This window comes from Pseudorasbora parva, chromosome 4 (assembly GCF_024679245.1).
Source record: "Pseudorasbora parva isolate DD20220531a chromosome 4, ASM2467924v1, whole genome shotgun sequence".
In the NCBI taxonomy this organism is placed as follows: Eukaryota; Metazoa; Chordata; class Actinopteri; order Cypriniformes; family Gobionidae; genus Pseudorasbora; species Pseudorasbora parva.
This window is the reverse complement of record NC_090175.1, coordinates 8,173,209-8,191,851: the sequence shown is the minus strand read 5'-3', so window position 1 is coordinate 8,191,851 and position 18,643 is coordinate 8,173,209. Positions and strand designations below refer to the sequence as shown.

General features: G+C 37.4%; 1 protein-coding gene across 1 annotated transcript; it reads left to right on the top strand.

Annotated features, from left to right (window-relative positions):
* Positions 1 to 1,687: 1,687 nt before the first annotated feature.
* mb (myoglobin) lies at positions 1,688 to 7,769 on the top strand. The gene is made up of 4 exons (XM_067440726.1): positions 1,688 to 1,840; positions 4,061 to 4,146; positions 4,212 to 4,431; positions 6,741 to 7,769. The coding sequence occupies exons 2-4, from the start codon at positions 4,064 to 4,066 to the stop codon at positions 6,879 to 6,881; spliced, it is 444 nt and encodes a 147-aa protein (XP_067296827.1). The 5' UTR covers positions 1,688 to 1,840; positions 4,061 to 4,063; the 3' UTR covers positions 6,882 to 7,769.
* Positions 7,770 to 18,643: the final 10,874 nt, after the last annotated feature.

Sequence of the window (18,643 nt, the reverse complement as noted above, 5' to 3'; positions counted from 1 at the left end):
GGTGTGCGGGTTATAGTGAAGCACATATTCTTTCAGTTTGGCTTTTGGTGATTTTTACCACACCACTGTAATAATCTTCATCTCATGAAGCGGTCTGAAGGTCAGGATCATCGTCAGTGTCTATCTCATCATTTCGATCAGGTTTTGGTAGTTTGGTAGCAGTGGCTGCTGATCTTGACCCGTCTTTGACCAGGACGAATGGAGAGGAAAGGCCCTTACACACACACACACACACACACACACACACACACACACTACAAATGCTATTAATACCCTTGTCTGGTGACAGACTGAGTGCTAGGACAGATACGGACAATGACCACAGAACTGTGCTGCTTTTATTGTTCAGGTTTTGTGTATGAAAAGCTTGAGGTTAAGTGATGTTTTCCTGCGTGTGTTTGCACACGTGTCGGTCATTGTTGTGTTTTTCCCGAGCCAAACACACACATATAAAGCCCAAATCAATCTCACTGGCTTCTCATCTGCTCTGCCACTCGTCAGGATGCTGTCCTTGTGGAGTAAAGCAGCCAGAGCATCTCACATGACTTATGTTGGGTGTGTGAGATTGTGTGTGTGTGTGTGTGTGTGTGAGTCATGGGGACTCGTGTTTTGTGGGGACCTAAATTGAGGTCCACATGAGGAAACAAGCTTATAAAATCACACTAAGTAATGTTTTTTTTAATGTAAAAATGTCTGTGGTTTTGTGTGATGAGTAGAGGAGAGAACTGTACAGTATAAACATCCTTACATCTACAAGAGTCCCCATAGAGACAGTAAACCAGATGTGTGTGTGTGTGTGAGTGAGATAGAGCGTGTGTGTGTGTGTGTGTGAGAGTGAGTGCGTGTGAGAGAGATAGTGTGTGTGTGAGAGAGATAGACAGTGTGTGTGCGTGTGTGTAAGAGTGAGTGTGTGAGAGAATGTGTGAATGTTTTGTGTGTATGAGAGAGAGATAGTGTGTGAGTGTGTGTGTGTGTGTGTGTGTGTATGAGAGAAAGAATGTGTGTGTGTATGATAGAGAGAGTGAGTGAGTGAGTGAGTGTATGAGAGAGAGTGTATGTGTGAGAGAGAGGGTGTATGTGTGTGAGAGAGACAATGTGTGTGTGTGTATGAGAGAACGAGAGAGTGTGTGAGAGAGTGTGTGTGTGTGTGTATGAGAGAGAGTGTATGTGTGTGAGAGAGAGAATGTGTGTGCGTGTGTGTGTGTATGAGAGAACGAGAGAGTGTGTGAGAGAGTGTGTGTGTGTATGAGAGGGTGTGTGTGTGTGTATGAGAGAGCGAGAGAGTGTGTGAGAGTGTGTGTGTGAGTGTGTATGAGAGAGGGTGTATGTGTGTGAGAGAGAGAATGTGTGTGTGTGTGTGTATGAGAGAACGAGAGAGTGTGTGTGTGTGTGTATGTATGAGAGGGTGTGTGTGTGTGTGTATGAGAGAGAACGAGAGTGTGTATGTGTGTGTGTGTGTGTATAAGAGGGTAAGTGTATGAGAGAAAGAATGTGTGTGTGTATGAAAGGGTGTGTGTGTATGATAGAGAGAGTGAGTGAGAGAGTGTGAGAGAGAGGGTGTGTGTGAGAGAGTGTGTGTGTGTGTGTATGAGAGAACTAGAGTGTGTGTGTGTGTGTGTGTATGAGAGGGTGTGTGTGTGTGTGTCTGGTGGGCCAAACAGAGGGGTGTGGTTAACATTTCAAGACAGGAGAGGGTCGGTGTGATTGACAGGTGAGGGTGATGATGTCACACAGGCGCAGTATAAATGTGAATGAGGAGCAAAACTGCTAATCTGAGCTTATTGGGGAGTTTTCCAAACCCACAGCCGTCACACACTCTTCAGAGAGCACGCCGATCTCGGTAAGCAGACTCACTGGACTCTCTAATGCTCTGCGCAGAAGATGAGATGCACATGACGGCATTTATCATTAATATAATACCGGACATGCTTTAAAAAGCCTAGGTTTGAACTGATGTTTCAAATAAACATACGGTTCTTCTCTTGTTCTCCTGTAGTAGAATTTGATAGAGAAGGGTGAACTATCATTAAAAATAAAACTTTAAAACTTTAAATTACACTTAAACTGGTAGTTTTTAAGCAGAATTAAAAAGACAAGGTAAAATAAAACTTCACATTAAGCTCAAAAGTAAAATTATAGCTCGTTACAGAAAGTCAAAACTATAGTAAATTATTTTACAAAACTGAAATAAGTAATCAACAATGATAAAAAATTAATCTTAAATGTTAAATTGTAGTTTATAAGCACAATTAATTGAGACTTAAAATTAAAACGCTACAATTAAAGCTAAAAATTAAATTTAAATTTGTGACAGAATTGGTGTAAAATGTGAAAACTAGTTAAAGAAATCAGTTTAAAGTGAAAATGATATGTTCAATTTCACTGCAGTTAGTTTACAAATGTGTAACAAGGCTAAATTAAAAAGTTAAATTGTAGTTTATAAGCACAATTTATTGAGACTTAAAATTAAAATGTTAAAAAATAAAAGCTAACAATAAAAGTATAGTTTGTGTCAGAAAAATCAGCTCAAAGTAAAAATTGACTAAATTCCACTGCAGTTTTTATTTTACAAAAGGAAAACTTTTGCGATGAAAGAGCACAAGTTTAATTAAAATAGCAGAATTTAGCAAATTTAAGCTTAACTGAAAAGTTAAAATAAAAAGATAAATCAGATTTCACTGACAGGATAAAATAGTAAAATAAAGATTAAAATTAAGAAGTTACAATTAAACTCAAGAGTAAAATGATAGTTTGGCAGAATGTGTTGGGTAAACGATAGCTAGTAAAAAAAGGGAAAACTTCTGCGATGGAAGGAAAAACACGCACAAAAACACAAAAATGATTTTAGAAGTGCAGGATTAGTTTGAGAGAGAGAGGAGGAAACCCGCTGAAAGTAGAGTTATTAGGCCGTACACTGAGTGTTAATGATCTGTGGAGCGTTTAGTGAAACTGGTCCTCAAGGTCAGCGGAGATCAGAGATCATCAGCGCTCACACACTCACTGGACATCACTCCGAGGAATGAACACGAGTGCTGTCTGAAACTAATCTGATGGGGCTGGTGTAGAAAAGACTTGAGTTTGAGCTCTCTCTCTCACACACACACACACACACACACACACACACACACACACACACACACACACACACACACACACACACACACACACACACACACACACACACACACACACACACACACACACACACACACAGCCCCTAAACCTACCCATCACACACTAAAAAAATGCTGGGTTAAAAACAACCCAATTTCTGTTTTTCAATTTTGAACCCAACTTGGGTTGTTTTTAACCCAGCAGGGACCCCTGGCTGGTGATCTCAGGTTTATATGCACTCTAAAAACTGCTGGGTTAAAAGCAACCCAAGTTGGGTTCAAAATTGAAAAACAGAAATTAGGTTGTTTGAACCCATTGAATTGACCCATTCAAACAACCCAATCTCTGGGTTTGTCCATTTTCAACCCAAATTGGGTTGTTTTTAACCCAGCATTTTTTGGAGTGTGATGGGTAGGTTTAGGGGCTGTGTGTGTGTGTGTGTGTGTGTGTGTGTTTGTGAGTGACCTCAAACTCAAGTCTTTTTGAAACCAGCCAAAAAGTTGGGTTTCAAGTTGGGTTGAAAATGGACAAACCCAGAAATTGGGTTGATTGAACCCATTGAATGGACCCATTCAAACAACCCAATCTCTGGGGTTGTCCATTTTCAACCCAACTTGGGTTGTTTTTAACCTAGCATTTTTTTAGAGTGGCTACATTGTGGGGATATTTGGTCCCCACAATGTAATATAAGCAAGCAAGCACACACACACACACACACACACACACACACACACACACACACACCTATAACCTCAGCTCAGTGTAAGTGTCTGCAAGGAACAGTAAATAACGCGCTGCATAAACCATGAGCTTTATCTGACTGCTCATATTAGACTCTTCCCTGAGATGTTTTCTGCAACACCTGTGACTGTTATTTAGGCCAGGTGTGTGTGTGTGTGTGTGTGTGTGTGTGTGTGTGTTTACGGGTTTGTGTTGTCGTGTGCAGACGATGGCCGATCATGAGCTGGTCCTGAAGTGCTGGGGGGCGGTGGAGGCCGACTACACGGCCCACGGAGGAGAAGTCCTGACCCGGTGAGTCCCTCTCCGAGCTGCACGCGCCCCGCCCGGTGCTCCGCTAACGGCTTCTCTCTCCGCAGCTTGTTCAAGGAGTATCCGGACACGCAGAAGCTCTTCCCGAAGTTCGTGGGCATCGCGCAGTCGGATCTGGCGGGAAACGCGGCGGTGGCGGCCCACGGGGCGACCGTCCTGAAGAAGCTGGGCGAGCTGCTGAAGGCCAAAGGGGATCACGCCGCCCTCCTCAAACCGCTGGCCAACACACACGCCAAAACACACAAGATCGCCCTCAACAACTTCAGGGTGACGCAGGACGCACACACACACACACACACACACACACACACACACACACACACACACACACACACACACACACACACACACACACACACACACACACACACACACACACACACACACTTTAGGGTTAGTTCACCCAAAAATGATAATTCTTCAGACACAGATGAAGATATTAGTGTTGAAATCCGATGGCTCAGAAAGGCCTTCATTGACACCAATGTCATTTCCTCTCTCAAGACCCATAAAGGCACTAAAGACGTCGTTACAAAGCCCATCTCACTACAGCGCCTCTACAATCACTTTATGAAGAGAGAGAAGAGTTTTTGACTGATGTTGGCAAGGGTTGCCAGGTTTTCACAACAAAAACCGCCCAATTGCAACTCAAAACTAGCCCAAAACAAGCCAAATCGCAGTTTGGGGTGGTCCCCTGGTAAAAAAAAATGCATTATGTGGGGTAAAATATATGTTTTTTGGTTACAATTATCATTTCCAGGGATAAATATCACACAATTGGGGTCACGTCAACCCGCGAACATGAAAAACAGCCTGTGGCACCTGTATTAATGTAGCCCAATTCGCGGGAAAACCGTGGACTTGGCAACACTGAGTTTTGTTTTGAAATCGGCCCATCACTATATAATTTGTTATTATTTTGCGCACAAAAACTATTCTGGTCTCTTCATAAAGTGATTGTAGAGGCGCTGTAGTGAGATGGGCTTTGTATCGACGTCTTTAGTGCCTTTATGGGTCTTGAGAGAGGAAATGACATTGGTGTCAATGAAGGCCTTTCTGAGCCATCGGATTTCAACACTAATATCTTCATCTGTGTCTGAAGATGAACGCAGGTCTGACGGGTGTCCAACCGCAGGAGGAATTAATGACAGAATTTACATTTTTGGGTGAACTAACCCTTTAAAGACTCACACATTTCAAGTCATAACAAAAATCCATCACAATGAATTAAATACTCATTACATATTTTGACTGAATATAACGGATTAAGGATTGTTCAGTTAAAATATGCAATGAGTATTTAGCTCACGAGACACGAGACAATTTGATGAAATTTTGCTATTAATTGCAATGCGTAAACTTTAAATAATACTAATATTTATTATTTATAATAAATTAAATCATATTATATATAAATAATACATTATATGTCATTGAAATGTATCATTAATGAATGTAATATATTTTAAATATTTATTAAATTGAAATTAAAAAGACTTTAAATAACATTAAAATAGCTAAACTGAACTATAACCTCATAAGTGACTGATTTGAAAGCTGTTAATTAATTCTATAAAAAATATAAAATAATAGTAATAGCAGTTTTTTGCCATTGCCATTAGCATATTAGCAAGCTAGCACGAAACTAAAAACACACATCAGTTTTTGGATACAATTCAATCTACGATGCCATAAAGGGACAGTTCACCCCAAAATAAAAATTACCCCATGATTTATTCTCTCAAATAATCCTAACACAATCAGTTATATTAATAAATATCCAGGCTCTTCCCAGCTTTATAATGGGAGTGAATGGCGGTCCAAATTTTGAAATCCCAAAAAAGTGCATCCATCCATCATAAAAGTGCTCCACACGACTCCAGGGGTTAATAAAGGCCTTCTGAATCTGAAGCGTTTGTGTGAGAAAAATATCCATATTTAAAACTTTATAGCCTAAAATAACTAACTTCGGACAGATGGCTGTAGAAGAGTTGTGCTAAAAGAGTGACCTTTGACCTGACACGTATTGAGGAATGCGGAAACGCAGACGAGAGAGCAAAACAAAACACCAGTCACGAATTAGACGTCTACATTTGTAAACAGAAATGTGGGAGGATTTCAAAAGGCTATGAGGAGCTTTAGTTTGTTGGACACATCCATTAGTTTGAACCAGCATCGAATAACGAACATGTCAGATCAGGGGTCACTCTTTTGGCGGAAGTCGACTTGCATACAACCCAGAAGGCCTTTATTAACACCTGGAGCACTTTTATAATGGATGGATGCACTTTTTTAGACTTCAAAATCGATGTACCTTACGATTCACTGCCATTTTAAAGCTGGGAAACAAGAATGTCATACACCTAGGATGGCTTGAGGGTGAGTAAATGATGTGGTAATTATACTGGGGGTGAACTATCCCTTTAAAACGCATCATGTGCAGGAACTCGTTAGGTTTTGTCCTTATGACTTTCATTCGCACGCTCTCGTGTATTTTTAGATGCACACACAGACCTTCCCTTGTAGTTTCTCGTGAGATGAAACGCTAACCGTGCTCTCTGTGTCCCGGTAAACAGCTGATCACGGAGATCCTGGTGAAGGTGATGGCGGAGAAGGCCGGGCTCGACGCCGCGGGACAGAGCGCGCTGAGGAAAGTCATGGACGTCGTTATCGGCGACATCGACGGTTACTACAAGGAGATCGGATTCGCCGGTTAAACGACACGATGGGCGTGATCCAAGAAGCGTTTGACTTGTTAATGCCATTAGTGTGATGCTATGCAGCTAATCAGATAAAAAAAACACTTTCCACAGAGAACAAATCATGTTTAAAACGCTAATATAATGTGTTTGTTTTAGACCTTATTCAGAGCAGCGCCATGACAGGTGAACGCCAGGCTGTGAGGATTTACCGTGTTTAAAAAAAAGCTCTTATAAAGAGCTTACATCACTTATAAAATATATTTTGTGCAGTGTTTTGTCAGCTGAAACATCCACCAAAACACATTAAACAACAGTAACGTTAACCCTCTGAAGAGCCATCCTTCCGTCCGTTAAGAATCAAAGATGGCGCTGGTGTGAATAATGTTTTGGAATGAGCAGGTAAATCACCTGATGATAAAAATTAACCATGGTTTTATTATAGTAAAAGTGTAGTAACCATGTTTTTTGGCTACTTGATTACCAGTTATATAACCAGTTTTACCACAAATATCACGGTTAAACTGGTTAGAGTAGCAAAGCCCTTCATTTGCGGTCACCATGTGTTTTTGGTTTTATTTGTAGTAAAACCATGGTTCATTTTCGTAAGGGAACATGACTTTAGGTGTGTTAGGGTCTCAGGAGGAGCCTCAGATTACGTCTAAATTGTAAGTGATTGCACATTAAAAATATGTATGAATTTGGCGAGAAATTATAATTGAAAATATTTTTTTATTTCAATGATGCTTCTCTTGTTTTGAAGGGCCATAGGTCATAAACATGCCACAGTTTTGTTTCTCTACACTTGCTTTGTCTTACTACCATTAACCTGCATTATAAATCATATTCAAGACTTTGCTTTTGTAATGCATCACTTATCAATAAACATCGCTTTTATCCGCTGAACATTGTCTTTTTTTCATTCATGCATTAAACACGTGTTCACACTTCATTTGAATTAATATAGCTGGGTCATTCCTAGCATTCGGTGACATTTTAGTCCCCATAACATAATGTGGTGTATTTTAGGTAAAAACAGGCCAATAAAGGTTGTATTTAAAGGCTCATCTTACACAGTTAATAACCCTTTACCATAGAACACAATAATATGTACCCAAGATTAATTAATTAAAAAAATAATTACTTTGTTTTGAGTGCAAGTACTTTGCCTAACTTCAGCTACAAATATAAGTAATAAAGATCAAACAAATTACACATTTTTGAATATAGTTGTTATTTATAATATTCCTCACCAATATACATTTTTTGTTATTAAAACATTTTTAATGCTTAAAGTCCTAGAGCAACACATGGGATGCTGGTCTGTCTGTTCAGTAGTAAGTTGTGGTAAAAATAAAGGTGCCAGGAAGAACCAAAAATGGGTTTTCACATGCAGGGATGCCATAGAACAGGGGTGTCCAATCCTGCTCCTGGAGGGCCACTGTCCTGCAGAGTTTAGCTTCAACCACAATTAAACACACCTTTACCAGCTAATTATGGTCTTATTAGGCATACTAGAACCTTAAACACGTGTGTTGAGGCAAGCTGAAGATAAACTCTGGAGGACAGTGGCCCTCCAGGACAGACTTTGGACACCCCTGCCATAGAAGAACAATGTTTGGTTCCCCAAAGAACCGTTTTGTGAAAGGTTCTTTAAATAACCATTCTTTCCCTAAGCATTTTATATTAAATAATAACCTTTTTCCACTACAAAGAACCTTTTGTGCAATGGAACGTTTTTTTTTGGATATTACAGGTTCTTCGCTGAACCATACACCCTGCCAAAGAACCATTTAGGAACCTTTATTTTTAAGAGTGTAGTGACAGTAAGATGCTGTTACGTTTGCCGTTACTTTTACTGTTTTCTGTGAGATTAGACCCTTTTGAATGGTTGATGCTGTTCAGTTTCTTTCTTCTTCAGGGGTTGGCAGGGTGAATTTGTTGATTTGTGGTGTGATGTCCTGTTGTTCAGTACTCAAGGATTTTTACTTTCCAAGTCATTTTGTTTTTCCAAGCATATGTACTTTATCAGCTTTCTTCTTTGGAAAACTTTAACTTCATATCATTCCAAAACATAATATTGTATTTTTTTACAGCAATACATTTCATATTGAATATCATTTAATACTTAATTACATTAAAAATGTAGTGCTGTATACTTTTACTCAAGTAAAAGTATTCAAAGTTGTACTTGAGTACAAGTAAGAAAGTACTTTTTTAGTGTAATTAAGTATTAAAAGTTAGAAAACAACAACCTTTATTTATGAAATGTAGTGCACTAAAAAGTATGACATTATACACTGTAAAAAATGATCGTGATTTTAACGGTCAAAGGTTGTAAAAATGCTACAGTTAAAAACTGTTATTTGGTTAACACAAAGTTTCCTTACTATATACGGTGAATAACTGCAATAGATCTAACCTTATGCCCGTGAAATTTACAGAAAAACAATGTAAAATCCCAAAAGAAAATTATAGAAAACCCAAAAGCATATATATTTTTTGTTTGAATCACAGTGACATTTTGTAAACTATTAAACAGAATATTTTGTTATATTTACAACATGTGATTATAATAAAATTGTATTTGATAAAACTACAAATATTGGTATTAAAAACCTGTACGTTTTTTGAGAAAATACTGTAAAAACTAGTTTGTTAATTTGACATGCAAATATTGTTGACAATTACAATTTTTTGTTAATCTTAAAAATGTAAGTCACTTTACACGTTTATGCATTTAAAAAATGTCTAAACATGTATTTGTATTGCATATAAATGTTCCATGCATTTGGATTATGTAATTTTAACAAACAAATTAATCAACTTACAAAGAATCACTATCTAAGAATCAGTAATAAAAATCTTATTTGTAAATCATTTATAAATGAAACGTTAAATGAACACTTCCTAGTGTTCATGTGTGTGCTCACTAATGAGTTAAAGTACCATTAAAGCAGTGTTGAAGTTAATGAGATAATTAAGAGGTGATTGAGCATTAATGATGAACACCTGATGATAATGAGCACAATCACTGAAGGAAAGAGAAACAGGAGAACTACGACTGACTTCAGCCACAGCTTTAGATGAAATCAACTGAAGATAAAAGAAGACATTAAATCTCTGAAGATCTCAGCAGAGGATTAAACAACTCCACAAACAGCATTACCAGCTTCACGCATTACTAACCAGACTGACTTTATTTCTGTGGATGTTGATGTTTTATTGAAAATAATAGTTTTATTTGAAGTCACCATGATGGTGAGAAGTGTTTGCTTTAGTTGAGCTCTTGACCCTTGACTCTCCAACATTAGTTTTCTGGCTGCTTTAACTGTGTTTATAAAGCATTTTAGTTACAGCATGGAAAGCCAAGAAAACACATGGTCAGATGATTTGTCTCTTTGTTCATGATTATATAATCATCATCTAGTGATCACTGGTCTTGTTCAGAGTCTAAGACTCTGTTTATGTGTTATTAATTTTGTTTAATCATAATAGTGGCCAGTTGATTCTATAGCATGAGCGCTGTCGTGGCAATCTAATATGCAGAATTTAAAAAAAATAGTGCACAAAAGGTTTAATCTATGACAGCTATTAGACACAAACAGATATCAAGAATCAGTGTATGAATCTCAACAATGGTGACAATCAATGAAAAGCTTAATGCTGCAGTGCATGCTGGGTACCACCAATCAAAACTCTCCAATGAGTCCCAGCATGCATTGCGGCATGAATAAATTATGCATCTGAATTGTTTTTTTTTTTGTTTTTGTCACCATTGTAGAGATGCAAACACTGATTCTTGATGTCTGTGTTTGTCTAAGTAATGCCATAGATTAAACCTTTTTTTTGGTCCTGCAAGTTGTTTGATTGCCACAACAATGCATGAGTTTATAATGTAAACCACATGGCTTTTATTACGCATGCTACACAATTAACACATTACCTCCATAACCAGAGCATTAGAATCTGAATGAGTTTAGTGATTCAGCCACTACATGATGATTAATATAACCATCATTAAAGAGCCAAATCACCTGGCCATGGTTTTTTGACTTTCCATGCCATAACAAAAGTGCTTTACAAAAACAGTTAAAGCAGCCAGAAAACTAATGTTGGAAAGTCAAGGGTCAAGAGCCCAACTAAAGCAAACACTGCTCACCATCATGGTGACTTCATATAAAACTATTATTTTAATTAAAACATAAATTACAACAATAAAATCAGTTTGGTTAGTAATGCATGAAGCTGGTAATGTTGTTTGTGGAGTTATTTAATCCTCTGATGGGATCTTCAGAGATTTAATGTCTTCTTTTATCTTCAGTTGATTTCATCTAAAGCTGTGGCTGAAGTCAGTTGTAGTTCTCGTGTTTCTCTTTCCTTCAGTGATTCTGCTCATTATCATCAGGTGTTCATCATTAATGTTCAATCATCAATTAATTATCTCATTAACTTCAACACTGCTTCAATGGTAATTTAACTCAGTAGTGAGCATACACATAAACACTAGGAAGTGTTAATTTAACATGGGTGTTTTTCTGTGTACTTTTACATAATTCCTAACTGTTTCATTTACGTATAACTGGCATATATTAATCATATTTAGTTTATTAATTTGTCTATGTAAAAATAATCCAAATGCATTGAAAATGTATATGCAGTTTACATACATAAATCTTATGCTTTACATTTTAATGTAATACTTACTGGTTTTCTATTTATTTTTAATAGAAATGAAAAAAAAACTGTGCCTCCTCTAACCACAGACTTAATTTTGAATTTCATAGTGCGCATAGATTCATAATTCTCTGGTAACCACAGCTGCCAGCATTTTCCTGTAAAAATAACAGTTTTTTGTAGTTTTTTTTACAGTGTACACTGTAAAAAAGATCCCCATAAAATTTACGGTAAAAAACCGGCAGCTGTGGTTGCCAGAACTTTACCGTAAAAAATACGGCAGTAACGTTTAAGGTTTTACGGGACAGCAGCATATAATTTAAAGGTTTATAATGTAATAATTACGATTAAAAAACATTTATTTTACAGTTCAAAACAGTATAATTTAAAGGTTTATACATTTTATTTTATTTTACAGTAAAATACCGTTAAATTTACAATTTTTCGAAGTGAAAAAGAACAGGTCATTGTGTAATTAACAGTGAAAAAACGTAAATTGACATTCCCAGAATTCCCCACGTGACACTTCGTATTTGATGCATTTTCATTGAATTAACTATGTTTCTTCTTAGTTTTTTCTAATCACTTATGTACATTAAGGTTTTATGTTACATCTAATGTTGTCAAATTAATGTTTATTGCATTTTTAAAACATCATGTGCGTTACCATGATGGTGTTTGGTGTTTAGTGTTTGTGTGTGCACCTTCTATATGTTAATATTGTCCCTCCAAAAGCTGCGTGTGATGAGCTTTGATTCATCATGTGATTCTCATCACCACTATAATTGGTGATTGTCAAATTATATAAAAGGAAAATAACAGATATTAGCATTCAATTGTTTCAATTGAAAGTTGGTCATTTAATATTTCGGTGCAATATTTTTTTTTTTTACCATTATTGTTTTATAGTGTACTGTGTACACATAATTATTTCTATATAAACTTTCAAATTATAGGGTTTTTAACTGTAAAATAAACCAGTTTTAACCGTAATTACCGCATTATAAACCTTTAAATTATATACTGTTGTCCCGTAAAACCTAAAACGTTCCTGCCGTATTTTTTACGGAAAAGTTCTGGCAACCAGAGCTGCCGGTTTTTTACCGTAAATTTGATGGGTATTTTTTTTACAGTGTATATTATGCTTTGGAATGCAGTGAAGTAAAAGTTTTCTAAAGAAAAACACTGATAATGTATAAACTTAAAAATTTACCACGTAAAAAGTCCACCGTTATGTCCTGTGACTGTTACCTCTGTTTTTTTATGTTAATTAAATAAGTTCAAAAAATGTTATACATATCTTTGTGGTTACTTGTAGAAAATTAAATGGCACAATTCAATTATTTAAGATGAGGACAAAATTTCAATGAAATGTATTTTTATTCTAAAAGAAATATGTTGAAATTACCATTGTGCCATAAAAAACAACTTCTCAAGATAATGCTTGTTTATGAACACTAAAGGGACATTTTAGCTGTTCGAACATATAAATATTACAATAATTATACATTTAAAAGACATTAAATGAGATGAGAATCTCCGTTAACAGGGTGGACTTTGCATGTGTGAAGAATTTGGTCAAAATGATTAAACAATAATATCCAGAGCTGGACCAATATATTTTTATTGTAGTTTAACAAGCCAAATTTCAGATAAAATTATAAAATCATGGAAATGTAATTTTTAAAAAAATAGAAAGTTAGCAATCTGAAATAGCAGCGAATAGTAAGAATGACCCAGCTGCCATATGATTGAGGTTGGGCTGATTTATGGTCAATAAGCACCACATGGGTCATGTGTTAATGGCGCGTTTGACAGCTTTACTCAAATCTGGTATAGCCTAAGTCATTTGGCCTGATCGGAGTCTGGAATGGGATTTATTTTTGGCATTGTGACCCCTACACTTTGTTAAGGGCATTTGCTAAATCTCAGCCTTTTGTTTTTCAGTCTTTCTGAGTAATCTTTATCCTCAGAATATCCCTTGTGGCTCAATCTGCAGCCGTGCTCAAACTCACATGCTCATGGCCACTCACAGTTTTCCATTCCTCCCAAATCTCAGTCCAGGACGTTTGTGGACGTGACTGAAGCCACAGAGGTTTCCTGAACAGCGTTTGCCATTTGCTTTAAGTTATACTGTGAGCCAGGGGACGATAACGAGCATGTGTGAAGTTTGTCTCGTTGTCGCACCAGACGTGACAACAGTCACTCTCACAATCTCTCCGGTCTGTCTCTCTCTGCCTTTCTTTAGAAGTTTCTGACGACACGTAGCCGAGGACGGAGCGTTGAGAGCTGACCTCATGTCTGCGAGAGACACACACACACACACACACATCACAGGAAACATTCTGCATTTTTACATTCTAAAATAAACTCCTCCTGTATGATTTATAAGCCTTTTGTAAAGTGGGGACATGGGTAATGTCCTCATATTTCACCCTCTCCTGTAATACCTGTGTCAGACCCATGGCATTATACACATTTGTGCCCTCATATTTCACAAAAAAATGCCCCCCCCCCCCCACCACCACACACACACACAATATGACTGACATATAAAGTGCATCAGTTTAAGCTCTAGTATCTCAGTTAATATCTCTGATATAATGAGATTGCTTTATATAACGTCTCATTGACTGTATATTGTCTCCTCCAGAGCAGGGTTTGTAGGGCCAAAGGGGAGTGCAAGGGAGTCTGTCGAAATTAATAACAACAAAACAAGTTTATAATTAAGCTTATAATTTACATTTATTTGTAAGTTGTCCTTGAGAGTCCTGAAAGGTTTTAATGAATAAAACAAACTACTACTATGATAATAAATATAGCTGCAAGCAGCAGTTAGGGGGCCAAGCACAATAACTCACACCAGCTGGAGCACCAGACCAACCTGAGCTGAAAAATCAACAATTCAGTCACTAGTAATATGATTTAATGAAACTGATGTTGTGTGTTCAGAGCAAGGTGACATTGACATGAAAATGTCAATTTGACGTCAATATGTCAAAGCATTGAAGGAATCAATGGTGTTTTTTGGATCAAATTTGTTGATGCGATATATGAAAACGGTTTAATCTATTGACATGAAATCCATAACTTTAAGCCGGCATGGTCTGAATATGATCTCACTCAAATTTGGTGAAACTCGGACAAATGGTCTACAAGAAACTTGAAAAAGTAGCTTTTCAAAGAAAATCAAAATGGTGGACAGGAAGTTAGATCGACTATGGCAAAATTGGTATCGGTTTTCTCTCCAGAGCTCTTTAAAGACCAATTTTACTACAATAGACCAAACTAATCAAAAGCTAATTATTGTTTTTTAAAAAAATGTAATAATTTTTGACCACAAAATGGCTGGCGCAGAAGTTTTTGTGTACCCTTCAGGGAATGGTGTTGAAAATACAAACCAAGTTCTGTAATGATACGTCAATGCGTTCGTAAAATATAGCATTTTATGACAAAATTCAAAACGCCTCGCTTGGCCTGCTGCACCAAATCTAGAGATCAGTTTTGTGAAAAACTCACAAAAGTTACAAGAATGTAATTTTTTTTCACCTCTCCTGACCACTAGGTGGCACTGCAGCGAAACTGGGCAGGGACCCTCAGGTCATGGTTGTCGGTTTTTCGGGAATATTCAAAATGGTGGAAATATTTATAAATAAAATAAAACTAGAATAGATCAAAATAAAAATATAGATAAATAAATTGATATATTTAAAGATAAATAAATAGATAAATAAAAATATTGAAATTTAAAATTCTTCAATAAATACACAAAATTAGATAAATGCATTAAAACAAAAACTACAAATTTAATTAAAATAAATAATTTATATTTTAAAATAAAAAAAACAAAACAAAAACAGACTAATATCACATTTTGTAGCTCTATGCTCAAACTCTCTATTATTGACAATAGAAATGAAGACAGATTTTGTCGATAGTTCAGTGAGTAGAGCAGGGAGAGTTTGAGCCGGAGCTCTAGAAGTGCCCGATCGTCTCTCCTCCTCAATACCGCCATTGTTCCTGAGCTCTGCTGTAGGGGAGCATCTGGTTTCTCAGTCCTTCTGAATGTGTGTGTGATTTGTAAGGAAGCTCTGTATCATCCTGTATTATCTGCTGTGAGAGGAAGAGGCAGGGCAGGAAAGCCCAGGGATCTTGAGCTCTCCCGAGAGCCCGAATACACGCACACTACTGACATCAAACTCAACTCACAAAGAACTCGTGATTTGATAACGGCCGCTTGTGGTGTCCGTCAAACCTGAAGGCCATCAATTCACGTCCGTCTCAAAACATACAGAAATAAGCTGAGCAGGAATAGCTTGTAGAGTGGGGGAATCGTGCTAATATCGTGCTTCCTGAGGGTTTTTAAAGGGTTCTGAAGGGTTTTAGCAGTTATGTGAGGTGTTTTGAGTGGTTTAACTTTTAAAATGTTGCTATATGGTTGCTAGGGCGTTGCCATGCACTGCAAAAAATGCTTTTCTTACCTAGTATTTTTGTCTTGGGGTGCCAATGGGGTGAGAAAAAAATCTTGTTTTAAGATTATTTCGCTTATTTTAAGCAAAAACTCTCTTAATTATTATTTAGTTATTAGTTATTTTCCCCCAAAACAAGACAATTACTTTTGCTTGACTAATAAATACTTCTTGTTTTACGAATTGTTAGATGTTTGGACTAGAAACAAGACATTCTAAGTAAGAAAAGCATTTTTTTGCAGTGGCCTTTAGGTTTTCTACGAGTTTTAACATCCTCCTATGTCATTGCTAGAGTTTTCTGGGTGGTTGCTTGCTGTGTAGAGTGGTTTAACTTTAAACATGTTGCTATGTGGTTGCTAGGGCGTTGCTATGCGGTTGCTAATGTGCTCTAGGTGGTTGCAGGGAAAGTGCTATGCAGTTGCTATAGTGTCAAGCGTATTTTACAATAGATCACAAATTTAACCTAATTTTATGCTGTTGCTATATGGTTGCTAGGGCGTTGCTATGCAGTTTCTAGGTTTTCAAAGTGTTTTATCATGCTTCTATGTCATTCAGTTTTATGGGTGGTTGCCAGGTGTGTTGAGTGGTTTAACTTTTACCATGTTGGTTGCTAGGGTGCTGCTAGGTAGCTGCTAGATGCCCTGAGAGTCAAGTGTTTGTAGAGAATTTTACAATAGATAACAAAAATTGTACCTATTGTAATGCCGTTGCCGATTGCTTGGCGTTCTGAGTTCTTTAACATGCTCCTATGTCATTGCTATAGTTTTCTGGGTGGTTGCAAGACATGCTGATTAGGTTTACTTTTATCATGTTGCTATGTGGTTGCTAGGGCGTTGCTATGTTGTTGTTAAAGTGTTTAAGGTGGTTGCCAGGACACTGCTATGCATTTGCTAAGTGCCCTGAATGTCAAGTTCCATTTTTACAATAGATCACAAATTTAACCTATTGTTATGCCGTTGCTATATGGTTGCTAGGGCGTAGCTATGCAGTTTCTTGGTTTTCTGACTTTTTTTTAACATGCTCCTATGTCATTGCTAGAGTTTTCTGGGTGGTTGCAAGGCGTGTTGATTAGGTTTACTTTTAACATGTTGCTATGTGGTTGCTAGGGTGTTGCTATGCGGTTGCTAAAGTGTTTAAGGTGGTTGCCAGGACAGTGCTATGCATTTGCTAAGTTACACTCTGAAGTTTAACACGCAGCATCAAGGGTTTGTTTGGATCGCTAACTATCAGCAATACCAACAGTGATGCTTGATTTAGCAAACACACTTTACCTGGCCATAAATAAAGGCAGGAATGTGTGTGAAAGTGGTACGTGCGGGCATAAACGTATCTGCCATGCAGCTCTGCCAGTCTCTCTCTCTCTCTCACACACACACACACACACACACACACACACACACACACACACACACACACACACACACACACACACACACACACACAGCATTATTCAGTAACAGAATGTTGAGTGGGACAAAAGCAGGTCTCAGGAGAGACAGCTGCACTGTAGATGTGTTTGTGAAGGACTCTAATGGGCACCAACAGAGCAGATCATCGAACAATATCACACAAACCCACTGAGACTGAACTAAAACACCATTACAATGCAGTGTGTGTGTGTGTGTGACCTCAGAAGTAGCTAAAGCTGACCAATAATACAGAACAATACTTGACTAATAATGCCTCTTATATTCAAAGATAGAATATGTCTTTCTGGAAAGAAAACCCAAACTTGCCAATTGCTCTTTGACTAGAAGTATTGTAGATTCAAGCCCAATCTGTGCTTGTTAAAAGAACAATTAAATGAGAGTGTGATGGCCTTGTCCTCTGGTGTGTGTGTGTGCCCAGTGCATGAAGTGGTCAGTGAGTAGATTGTCAAATGAGGTCAGTCACGAGGGACCGAATGGAAAGGTTGAGAGAGAGAGAGAGACGGTGGCACAGGTAAGATGCCAGAAAGCCTTTTTGTCGTTTCTTCGCAAAGAGCGTCCAGTATTCAGGACTCGGGTTACTGATAGGATTGGTTTGCAACAGGTGAGGTTGTCGTGGAAACGCAAAAGAGGAAAAGAGTTACGGGGAACATTGAAGCATTTGGGACGAGGTTACTATAGTGCAGCAATCGGCCCTTATTCAGAATAGACCAGGGTTATTATAGGTGACTAAACACAAATGTACATTTTATGTGTTACAGTCACCCCCTTTTTTTAAGCATAAGCATGAAAATGCCCAATCCAAACCTAAACGCTTTGGAATAAAGACATAAGGTTGCTCTCTTTTTAATAAAGACACTCAGCTGATTATTGCTGAAGCACTTCAAATAAATCAAAAGTGTGTAAGTGTAAACTGAAGTAAAAGTTTTATGCAAAATGTATATTTTAAAACATGATTTACTCTAAAATTGCTATAAAAAGGCCATATGTCTAACCAAGTTTCACATTTGAAGACTCATTTTAAAGCCCATTGTGGAGATTCATACACTGATTCTCGATGTCTGTGTGTGTCTAAGTAATGCCGTAGATGAAAACCTTTTGAGCACTACATGATTTTTAAATCTGGCATATTATTCATTACCACAACAGTGCTGGACCTCGTGTTGTGTGGTCACGTAGCCACCATTATAAATAATAATACCTCTAT

What these genes read in the sequence shown, in the direction of transcription:
- mb (XM_067440726.1), top strand. Translation starts at nt 4,064, where the DNA reads ATGGCCGATCATGAGCTGGTCCTGAAGTGCTGGGGGGCGGTGGAGGCC. An exon ending in GGAGGAGAAGTCCTGACCCG is followed by an intron (nt 4,147 to 4,211) that starts GTGAGTCCCTCT and finishes CTCTCTCCGCAG; the next exon opens with CTTGTTCAAGGAGTATCCGG. An exon ending in TCGCCCTCAACAACTTCAGG is followed by an intron (nt 4,432 to 6,740) that starts GTGACGCAGGAC and finishes CCCGGTAAACAG; the next exon opens with CTGATCACGGAGATCCTGGT.